The 12,767-nt window shown below is 32.9% G+C and overlaps 1 protein-coding gene across 1 annotated transcript; it reads left to right on the top strand.

Annotated features, from left to right (window-relative positions):
• Positions 1-1,824: 1,824 nt before the first annotated feature.
• Positions 1,825-2,370, top strand: LOC136796672 (uncharacterized). Its single transcript, XM_067051003.1, has one exon. It carries the CDS (start codon positions 1,825-1,827, stop codon positions 2,368-2,370), a length of 546 nt encoding a protein of 181 aa, XP_066907104.1.
• Positions 2,371-12,767: the final 10,397 nt, after the last annotated feature.

Genomic DNA, 12,767 nt, shown 5'->3' with positions numbered 1-12,767 from the left:
GAAACTAATAGGTTTGGGTGGTTAGGGAATTTGTAGTGGAAGGAATGATATCTGGTTCGGGCTAGATCGGGGTACATATGGAACACTAAGGTCTTTATGGATGATATTATTTGTGACAAATTAGGGAGCATTGACGATTTTACGAAAGATTTTGGATTGTAAAAACTGTAATACGAGAGAAAATCGATGGTTTACTGGAGCCCAAACTCCGAATGTCGAGATATGCCTTATTATCATGATGATCGGTCTTTTGTAATGGAAGTTTACACCGTTTGTGTAGTAAGTGGTTTAATTGTCATATTTCTTCTTAAATCAGAAGTTCTTTAGTATTCACTATGCATAAAATTAAAATTTAATTGTTAAAACATAAACAAGTATCTGTCAACCCGTGAAAGATACCAATTATTTATATAATTTTCTTTTTACTTTTCAATTGGATTATTCAAAGATTCATTTGAATATTTTGTGTTTGTGTATGAAGAATATTTATTCCATCATATTTTGTCGTCATTTCTTGAACTCATAAATATTATTATAAATATTATCAAGCCGCTATGTATTTTAAAAAAACAACATAAATATTTATAAACCAGTTAATGGACTTTTTTATTTCGGACACTTTAAAGTTTGCGAAGGCCTTGGCATAGTTTGCTAATAGCAGGTTCGGGCTCGTTTGGCAGTTTACTACAGGTGGGGGGGGAGAATTTAGTGGTGGATATCCTGGGATCAATATCGCTTCTCACACTCGGAATTTTAACAGTATTCAGGCCATATAATCTCTTAAATGAGATCTGACTCTTAGATGTCTTTTATAAAAAAGATCTAATCAAGGCACTAGGTTTTTGAGTGGATTAGTGAATCGCTATAATTCCAGTTCCCTTGAAAAAAATTTATTATTTTTCTTTTCAGGAATTTATGCTTTCTTTTTTTTACTTCTTTATTCATTATGTCTTCCATGAATTTAATTTCGAAGAAGTAAAAATTTTAAACTGAGCAGAGGGTGTAAGAATTAGAAAATATTTAGAATATATTTATATAATATATAACGTTATAATAATATAATAAAAGTTCGAAACAAATTGAGGGAATTGAAAACTCAAAGAGTAGAAATGAGTCCCGCAAGTTCTACAAAATGGCGAATAAAATTAAGTGTGGACCGATTAGGAGAACCAACCTAATCAAAGAAGACCATGGCAACATACTTATGCTTGACGGAGAAGTGCAAGAAAGGTGGCGGCAATATTTCAAGAGCCTATTGAACCCGAGAGAAGCGGATAATTGTCTGGAAGATCGTGTATAATCATTAGTGGGTATTAATGATGAAGATTTGGAAGCCATTCCACCTGATGTAGAAGCCATCGAAGACAACTTGTCTATACTTAAAAAAAATAAATCACCCGGTAATGATGGACTCCCAGCAGAATTGTTTAAAGCAGGGCATCACGAAGTCACCAGGTAGCTACAGGACCTGATAGCTTAGATATGGGAAGAGGAAACCATACCCAAGGAGTGGAATGAGGCGGTAGTAGTGCCTACATACAAGAAGAAGGGGGATTCAACGATATGCAGCAACTATCGAGGGATTAGTTTGCAGTTGCAGATACTGGGTGATTATCAAGGTGGGTTCCGGGTCAATAGGTCTACTATTGATCAAATCTTCGCCCCGAGGCAAATCTCTGAGAAGATGAAGGAACATCAGCAGACAACTTTGATGCTATTCATTGACTTTCAGGCTGCCTATGATAAATCATAAGGAGTGAGCTCATAGTGGCTATGCATGAACTAGGCCTTCTTAGTAAACTCACCCGTTTAGTAAAATGCACAATGGTGAACACAACCTGCCAAGTAAAATCCTGTGGATTATCAGAGCCTTTTGAAGTTGAATGTGGCCTAAGGCAGGGTGACCCAATAGCCCCTCTCCTGTTTTATATCGCTCTACAAGCAATCATAAATAGAGCAGGAATAAGTCAGGAAGGAACAATATTTACAAAGATGACCCAAGTTCTGCCCTATGCAGACGACGTCGTCATCAACGGTAGATCCCTGCAGAGCATTAAGACTGCTTTCAAAGCAATGGATGTCGAAGCGAAAAGGATGGGCGGCATATTAATGAGGAAAAAACCAAGATTATGCTGTTGGGTAAGAAGCCTCTGGACCAGAGGAATGGGCCTGGAAATGGTCCCCTATAATTTGCAAGTGGTAAGAAGTTTTACTTACCTTGGCTCTATTATCAACGAGAACCAGGATGAAGAAGAAGAAGTTAAAAGCAGTATCGCTGCTGGAAATAGAGCTTATTTCTTTATTGTAAGGCTAATTAAAAGCAGACTTGTTAGTCGTACCACCAAGTTCACCCTGTACAAAATGTTATAAGGCCAGTCGTCACACACGGTGGAGAAACTTAGACGCTAAGTAATAAAAGCATTAACCTGCTAGACAGGTTTGAAAGAGTAATTCTGAGGAGAATCTCAGAGCCCGTATGCGAGAATGGTAATTGGCGAAGAAGAAAAAATGGTTGGAAAACTTTTTGGGCTTTATTAGGAATGTAGCATCTCCGCGTACATAAGAATATAGAGGCTTAAATGGCTTGGCCATGTAATGAAGATGAGGGAGAGTGGCACATAAACTGTACAGCTACGTTCCGGATGGTGTGCGGCAACGTGGTAGGCCGAAGGGCCGATGGAGGGATGCTGTGAGGCGGGATCTGCGACAACTTATGGCGCCTGTTGTGCCAGTAAAGGAAGAAGAATATAAATCATAAAAGACGTAGTTACACCTACCTAGATTCCAATCATATAATCCCAGATCACATGTTGGATTGCGAAATCCCTATTACACTATTCAGCAATTTCATTCTGTGGTTGATGTCTCGTCTTCTTTGGGGCGCGGAATGTCTTTTTGTATATAGTACAGGCTTTTGATAGATTCTGGCTCCCGGGACTGCTTTTACAAACTTGCTCATTATCCGTTCCTTTCTCACTGACAGGTTATTCAAAGTAAACCATAACTATTCTTACTCATCTCTCTTCACTCAGTTCGCTAGTGTTCCTCGGTCCCATCATCTACACAGTCTATACCGCTGACATCCCAACAAATCCTAAAACTGTCCTCACCACGTATGCCGATAACATATGTGTGTCTGCAGTCAATATTAACCCTTTTATTGCACCCCAAACTGTCCAATCCCATATCACAAACCTAGAAGAATAGTGCCGAAATTAGAGGATCAAAGCAAATCCCAACAAATCTGCCCTACAGACGCCTTTGTTAATGTTGCTCTTACCCCTGTAGAACAGATCCGCTACCTTAGACTAAGGTAGAAGATCTGGACTAACTTGGAATCCTCACAGAAGACTGAAAAGACAAGAAACTGCACGTCGATTCCGACTACTACCAACACTTACTAGACAAACGGTCTAAGCTTCCAATTCATTAAAAAATACTGATCAATATGACTGTAATGAGGCCAATCTGGACATACTGAGTTGAGCTGCTGGGCTCTAATAAACCTTGGAATTCCTCTCATATCCAATCATTAAAATCCTCAATACTCCTTACTTTGTCAGAAATAAAATCATCCATTAAAACCTTTCTAGATTCTAAAATTTGCCATTTGTAACCGATCTAGCCTGAACCAGATATCAATCCTTCCATTATAAACTCCTAAACCCACTAATTTCTAATCTTCCTTCCTCTTTCATTCCGGACAATCCTCTGAAAAGAAGATGGCCACGAGACCTTCTAATGTAAAAACGTCATTAGAGTGCTACCAATGGATAGTTTCTCTACATGTCTGTATCATGTCAATATGATCTTACATGAAATGTACTGAAGGTATTATTTATTGTAAAGGCAATAAAAATATAATAAAAAAAAACTGATATAGGAGGGATAAGACACCATTATTATGTAATAAATAAAAAACATTTTTAAAAGAACAGTAATTAATAAATCTTAAGAAGGAACCACCGAGCGGTGGCACTTCAATCATTGCTTTTAATTAGCACAGACCAACTCAGTCGTAGAACTACATTCTTACAGCCCTAAAGGAACCCTGCAAAGTGGGGCGAAACGTTGGTTAACAATATACAATTCTCCTTTATTATTTTGATACCTTTATTGACCTCTATCTGGACCATATTCCTACAAAGTAAATAAGTATTAACACATCTTATACATATTCCAAATGGAATAGTAATATCTAGTGATAATATATGAAACAAATAATGTAATGTATAATGTATACGTCTTTTTTTTTTTTTTTTTAGATCATTAGAGAAACATAATTTTTACGATTGTTATTTCTAGTATCAATCATAATGACGACTAAAAAAAAAAACCTTATGAATCGCATTTATCAAATATTTCATGATGTAAAATTTATATATAAATTACAAAAACAACTCAGTATTATTCTATACCTATTTTATATAATTTTTATATTTTTTTATATTGGCCTATTATCTTAGCCATTCTTGTACATTTACAACTTCATTCCAACCAATATATTAAAATCTTTTTTAAAACATACAAGTCCAGGAAGTATAGCGATAAGTGATAACTTATTTAAAATTTTCTTTTTTTCTAGGTTGTTTTTCTCAGAGCTTTTATATATATTTTTAATCATATGAATATTTAGTGATTTTCTTTTTTCCAATTATTTTTATTAATTTTAAAATTATTTACATTACACCGACGTTTTGGTGTCCTCTTCCATGCCCAGGGTACTTCAACAAATTGAAAAACAATGCAACAAAAATATAATAATAAAAACCTATTTAACAATTATTATTTAAATATTAGTCAAATTTTGTATTTATTACCATATTATTATAATGATATCCAGTCTCTTACTGCTTCCTTATGTCTATAATACATACATTTTACTTCATCAATTTTTATAAATTATAAATTATTTTGAGTAAATATGTCACTTTTTTCTTTTTTTACCACACAACAGAATATGACTTGAACAAAATTGTGAAATAAATATAAATACAGAACATAGCTGTGGTGTTTTTTTGTTGCAATTATAAATTTATATTTAAGGATGTGGGTCTAATCTGATCAATAAGATCTTTTCCTCAGTTTTATGATTCATATTTAATATTTTATTTATTTATTGATATATACAACTGTATAAAAAATACAACAAATAAATTTGATCATAATGATATGATACAGCATGTAGAGAAACTACCCAGTAGTAGAACTCATAAACAATAGACATGTATCATCAGCATACGGGGTAAGGATAATGTTAGGAGTTGTTGGGATGCCAGCTGTATAGACGGTGTAGAGGATCGGACGAGAATACTACCTTGAGGAACACCAGCGGATTGAAAATAGAGGGATGAATAGGAACCATTGTGGTTTAGTTGAAATAATCTATTAGTAAGAAAGGAACGGATGATGAGAAAATATGTAGGAGGTAGGAATTTACGGAGTTTGTAAAGCAGTCCCGGGTGGCAGACTCGATCAAAAGCCTGCTCTATATCGAAAAGACTCCCGCGCAGTACATTCCGCGCTCCAAAGAAGACGAGGCAATGTCCACCGCTATATTTAATATTAAATAGTTAATAAAAAAACACAAAGAACCGAAATCAAGTTGTTCATAATAGATGTTTATGTTGTTTCGTCTCTGAAACTTGAAAGAAAATAATGGTTTTGAGAGAGAGAGAAATACTTTATTCATCTATGCTGCCTAAATACATCAGGTTGCAATATCACACAGCATACTTATCAATCCGTAATCGGACATATATAAATTACATATAATTAAATGATATAATAAGAAATAAAGAAAAGAATTTTTTTTTCCCACAGGTTCCTTTTACAATCACTTTCGGTCCATACACCAAATACAAATATTTCAATTCATTCCTTTTTTCTTTCCCATTTCTGCTTCTCCAATTTCACCACTTCATAATTTTTTCAACAAAGTCGCTCTCCGGAATGCACCCTCCTAGATCCTCTTCAGTGACCCATTAAACAAATTCACTATTAGACGGCAATGTGAGATCAGACCATCATTTATAGTCACAGCAGTAGATCAGTTTACCAAAAACAAACAAATAGATACATTTTATGAAAATAAGACTAACACATAGATTCAAAGGAAAATATAATAAAAAGCCGGTTACAAGAAGCACTTGAAGTTAAGTATAAAGAAGTTATAAAAAAATATATATATAAATAAATAAAAACAATAATACTAATAAAATAAAATAATTTAATGAATAAATAAGTCAAAACACACAAATCGACAGGTCCGCATATTAAAACAAATAAATAAAAAATAGTAGGACATGAGAAGCGTTTTTAGCGATGGGGATATAACTCTTCTAATTACGACATTGGAAGATGTTACTCTCACAAGCTAACACAATTCTATTAAGACATCTCGCAACAATCACGACTCCTGCATTATCGTGCACCAGAAGACTGAGGAGGTAGTGAAGGACAGTCTTCTTAGCACTCTGTACTGTCGCTGTAACTGTCTTAGCTCGAGAATAGCACGACAGTCATGAATATTAGCGTCGTGCATCCACGGATCAACCCGGGATCAATAGGGATTCACGATTCTGTTAGATATTGGGTAGGCTCAAGAAATGAAAAGGGAGAAAGAGAGAGGAACCATATTAGTACAAGGGACCGATAGAAAAAAAATTAGCTTCTTCTCCCGAATTTTTTATAACTTTAATGAAAAGTACGAAAATTACTATTCAAAATTTATGAGGATAACACATGTGTGCTCGCTGTTAATAATAACCCTCTAATTGTATCCCAAACTCTTCAATCCCATAACAAAGCCCTCGAAGAATGGTGTTGTAATTGGAGGATTAAAATAAATCCCATCAAATTACCTTTTCCCTACGTCGTAAACCTACTGACTGTCCTGCAGTATTCTTCAATAATTTTGCCCTTACCCCTGTTGAACAGATCCGCTACCTTGGACTACATCTGGACAAACGACTAGTCTGGAATCCTCACACAAGACTGAAAAGACAGGAAACTGCACGTCGATTTCGACTATTACAGCACTTACTAGACAAACGGTCCAAACTTCCAATTCATTACTAAAGACTGATTTACATGACAATTATAAGGCCTATCTGGACATACAGCGTTGAGCTTTGTGGCTCCACTAAACCTTCGAATTCCTCTCGTAGCCAATCCTTACAGTCCAAAATCTTTCGTAAGATCCTAAATGCTCCCTACTTTGTCACTAATAAAATCATCCATAAAGATCTTAATGATCCATTTGTAACCGATCTAGTCCGAACCAGATACCAATTCTTCTAGTCGTCAGAAAAGAAAATGGCCTCGAGACCTTATATTGTAAAAATGTTTTTAGAGTGCTACCATTGGGTAATTTCTCTATATCCTTCTACCATACCATTACGATTTCCTCAAATTTACTTGCTGTATTTATGTACGGTTGTAAATATCAATAAATAAATTTAAAAAAGTTATGAGTCTGCCTATATAGTTACGGGAATACAAAATGGTTGTTATTTCAAAATGTTAAATAAAAATTAATATTTCATTCAGAGCTCCATATCTTCGAAACTACCAACAACACTAGAAACCTTAATAAAACATCATTTAAATTAAAGTTAACTTTCTAAAATATTAAAACTAGTAGAGTCATTATCTCAGGAATCATGATATGTTTAGATGATTAAAGCTATTTTAATGTGTTATAAAGTAGTTTTTATGATATTTTTCAAAATGTTGATTTATAGTTGTTTGGACAAATTTTTTCATTTATGAGAAACTATTTCTCAGGAACTATTGGACGTACAAATGTCTGCTAGTAATCAAATTAAAGATAATTTAATGTACTATAAAGTAGTTTATATAACCTTTATTTCTATATGGGTAGTAATTTTTATGATATTTGCATCTAAATATGGATTTTGTTGATGTAATTTTGACTGAACAATTAGAAATTAACTAATTTGACCAAATATCATGAAAAATACTACTCCTTCGAAGATAAACGTCATAAATTACTTTATAGGAAATTAAACTAGCTTTAATTTTATTGGTAATTGACATCTGTACATATCATGGTTTCTGGGATATAGTTTTCCCACTATGAATTCCTTAATTACATATTTACTAACGTATACTTATATATGAACATTATTAAAGTATACTGCAAGGGAGTCAGTAATCTCTTATAGTAATTTACTTTATGAATTTATTTTTAATATACCATCTAACTCCTCTCGAATCTAATCCTTACAGTCCAAAATCCTTAATGCTCCTTACTTTGTCACGAATCAAATCATCCATCAGGACCTCAATTTCCCCTATGTTGCCGATTTGGCCAGAACCAGATACCAATCCTTCCATAATAAACTTCCCGACCACCCAAACCAACTCGTTTCTAACCTGGCTTCTCCTTCACTACCTAATAATCCTCCTAGGGGTCTGAAAAGAAGATGGTCTAGAGATCTTCTCCTTTAGAAGTGTTTTTGGAGTTCTATCAATGGGTAGATTTTCCACATGTTTGTATCATGTCACAATATAACTTACAGCAAACTTACTTGATGTGTATATATGTATACAGTTGTAAATATCAATAAATAAATTATTAAAAAAAAAATTAATATAATAATAATATCAGGCACCAATAGAAAAAAATTTAAAAGACATATTTACGGTTTTATTACACAATGTATACCATCGACTTATAAAAGATTTTTTAAAAATAAATTCTTTATAATAAGAATTTTCCTTTCTCACTTTTTCCGTGGAATATCAATGTCAGAATGGAAAAATCAACCTTGAGATGGTTAGGTGGTGAGTAGACCAAGCTCTGGATGGTTAGTCATACTGAGTCACTCAAACATACCCTGTTTCCTCCACACTCACTGGGACACACAACTTCCACTGGAACAGCTAATAACTAAGGCTATAATTTTCATTTATTAAAAAATGCCAAATATATACAAGATAATTTACTTTATATATATAATAATTTCAAAACAAATTACTATGTAATATATGACATATTTTATTTATACATATTGGAATAGAATAGTTGACCGTATGAAGTAGATTGTAGGAAGATAGTACGGGTTGTGGTCAATAAACGAAAAAGAAAACTATTTACTGTAAACCAATGTTTTGCCCCACTTTGCAGGGTTTCGTCAGGGCTAAATGAAAAACAAAATACATTTTAGAATTAATAGAACATTAAAATAAAAAATAAAAAAACATTTAAAAACAAATGTTATGTTTATGAGGTATATATATAGAAAATAATTAATAATAATATAAGTAAATATGCAGTTAGGTAGACTGGAAACAAATTACTAATAAATATAACCATGTGTGACAGAAGTTCTCAATATAGATCTAGACACATAAATTATAGGAGACTACTCATTAAAATTAATTATAAATATGATAAAGAAGTAGATTTAAAAGGTAGAACAGATAGGTGAATTAGATATCGTATTGGCGAGGTACAGTGATATGTAAAAAAGGGAGATATATTAAGAAAATTGATCAAAAGTTACAATAATCGTAAGGATAACACCCTGTCAAAATGGAGCACTGAGAACGACTGAGAATGTGGTGGGAGAAGGAAAACGCTCGCCATCATGATGGTTTCATTTGTGATGTCATTTAGACATAATTAAACAACACTAATTTATCTGTTTTCAAATTTTAACGTATTTTCTTGTTAAATATCATCATTTAAATGTTTCATGAAATCAGAAAGTTTAAACTTGCCTAGAATCGCTTTATTGTTAGCTGAAGTTTTGGCAACAAACCAGGATTTTAAGAGAAGAGTGTCGGGGTGTGCGATCACCAGAAAAAACACAAATAAATAAAAGAATATTTGACCTAAATGATACAGTGAGTAAGAAAGATATATTGATGAGTAAAATAAAAAACCTACTTAGTTATACAGATGAGTACAAAATTCAGTTAAATTAAGAATGGAGCGTATGTAAAAAAAATTATCATTTTATAAAAAATAACTAGAATTAGAATAAACCGTTATTTAAATTTATTAAATTTAAATAGTTAAGTGAAATTTATTTTGTATGTAAAAAAAATTATCATAAAGAAAGAACAAGGGAGAAGAAGAAATATATGGTAAATAGGAAATTAATAAAGTAAGAAATATAAGATACGAGAGAAAGAAAGTATAAACTTAGCCTATATATAAAAGTATATACCAGGGGCATACATGATATTTAGTTTAACATGTTAAAGTGTGTTAAATGGAAAAACGTATGTTAAATGGAGAAATATTTCCTTCTTTTACCATATTTAAACGATATAACATGTAACATGGTAGAGAATCTGTTACTAGGTCTGTTAAATGAAGAATGACATCACGGAACAGACCACCTGAGCTCGTCACCTTTTTGTTTGTTGTAGTGTTAGGTTACTTAAACTAGTGCTCGTAGTTTGTGTTTCGATTGTGTTAGTATTGTTATGAATATTTTAAAAACTCATAAAACAATAGATGACAATAATAAGAGTGTAATTGTGTAAAGTGACAGTTGTCAATCAGCACATCTTGATTCTGTTTCTCAACAAGAAGCCAAACTTTTACACAACTACTACTTTTCATTCAATTGAGACATGTTGTAATAATAACTTTATGTAGTAATAACTTTAATAATTGTAATTACTTTAGTAAAAACTTAATAGTGAACAATAACGTGAAGTGGAAGGAAAGGTTGTAACCCAAGATACTCCGAAAATTCGCAAGGAGCTCTTATGCATTTAACAATAAACATTACTTTTAATATGGCTGCTCACAATCCTATACTTATAACATCTAGCATGATAAAACATTTTACATTTAACACAATAACACCCCCGTTACTTGCTCGTATTTTGTGCTTTGATTGTGTATTAGTATTGTTTTGTATGTTTTTAACACTAATAAAACAATGAATGACAATAATAATAATAAGGCAAAGACTGTTGTCAATTAGCTCATCTTGATTCTCTTCCTCACAATCAGAAGATCAACAAGGCACTCGGTAGCTAAACTTTTACACAACTTTTGCTTTTCACTCACTTGAAGCATGATATAATAAATTACTATAATCAAAACTTAGAAGTAAACCATAATATGTAGTTTTGGAATGAAAGGTTATTTATAAAACAAGTTGCTCAGGAAATCCGGTAGGAGTTCTTATGCAGTTAACCTTAAACATGACTTGAAATTAGGCTGCTCACAATTCTACACTTATAACATTTAACGTGGTAAAACATTTTACATTTTACACATCTTGAATACCCCTACTAAGACCTGATGAAAACCTGAAAATCAGGTCGAAACGTCGTCACAAATAAATATTCTTTTGTTTATTTGTGTTTTTTCTGCTGGCCGCACCCCACGACTATCTTTGGTCAACTCTTCACCTCAAACCTGGATTTGGTTCCCCAGAGAATAGAAATGTTAAAACATCTATGTAAGTATATTCTAAATTGCACTTCATTTACTAAGAATACTACATCTATTGCTGATGGTCAGTTTATAAAAAAAATTCTAATAATTTTCTTAGTTAAGGTTGTTTATTAGACAATAAGAACACTTATTATTTTTGAAACAGATCTGCAAGATTTCACTATTATTATTTTTTTTATATAAGTAGTCTTTCGACATATATAATCTCTAATGTGTTTCTAGTATTGTCTTTACATCGAAGTGATCTTCAAAAAAACATAATCAATTATGTAGATTCGATAATCATTTTGGATTCTTCAACCAAATTTTGCTAGTTTTGACGTCATTTGGCACACGGATAAAGAACTTTTTTGGAGTGTTTATGGTAGTATTGGGTTGTAAAATAAGTTCGTAGCGTTTTTCAGTATTTCAATTTAATCCTCTCCGTGTTTATAAAATCTTACTAATTAACTATTAAACATTAACTAAAATCATCATTACTTGGTCAATAATGTTTACATATTCTAAAAAAGGATTAGTTAAGGTGCCTTTATGCATCAGTTTTAACCGAGATTCCTTATCTTTAAGTGGTATTTTGTTTGCTCAAACTGGAAGAGAAAAAATTCATTTAATAATTTTTTATTTCCGATAAGAAAAATCCGCTGCACAGGTGATTAAAAAAATTCGCAGTGTGTATGGCGATGATGCCTTAGGAGAAAGTACTGTCCGCAGTGGTTTGCTCGGTTCAGAACCTGAAATTGGGACTTTTTGGAAGACGCAAAGCGCTCGGGGCGTCCTTCAACTGTTGATAATGACCAAATTCAAGCATTGGTCACAGACAACCCTCCCTCAACGATACGGGGTATCGCAGAAACGCATAACATATCTCATGCAAGTGTCTCAAATCATTTAGGGGCTGCAGGGTATGTTTTTCGAAATGACATAATGATATATCGAAATGATTCTCACAATTTGACAGAAAATAATTTATTGGACTACATATCTATTAGCGATTCGCCCCTGAAACACAATGTTATTGATACATTTTGTCCACCCACCCTATTCACCAGACCTTACTCCAACAAATTTCCACTTATTCCGGGCCCTTCAAAACTCTCTTAACGGGAAACACTTTAATTCGCTCGAAGACTGCGCACATAGAGGAGTTCATTGCAATGTCTGAGTTCTGGGAGAACGAAATAAAAAAATTACCTGAAAGATGGCAACATGCAATAGATCAAAATGGGTCATAAATAATTGTTAAAAAATATTGACAAGAATCTGTGATGTTTTTATTGAAACCACTAGTAAAAAACGTTACGAACTTATTTTACAA

This window comes from Halyomorpha halys, unplaced genomic scaffold (genome assembly GCF_000696795.3).
Source record: "Halyomorpha halys isolate HHAL.00 unplaced genomic scaffold, Hhal_1.1 Scaffold1060.1, whole genome shotgun sequence".
Taxonomy (NCBI): Eukaryota; Metazoa; Arthropoda; class Insecta; order Hemiptera; family Pentatomidae; genus Halyomorpha; species Halyomorpha halys.
The sequence above is the reverse complement of the archived record's forward strand: the minus strand, read 5'-3'. Positions and strand labels throughout refer to the sequence as shown.

Bases quoted from the DNA above. Each gene is read 5' to 3' on its own strand.
- LOC136796672 (XM_067051003.1), top strand. From the start codon at position 1,825: ATGGTGAACACAACCTGCCAAGTAAAATCCTGTGGATTATCAGAGCCT.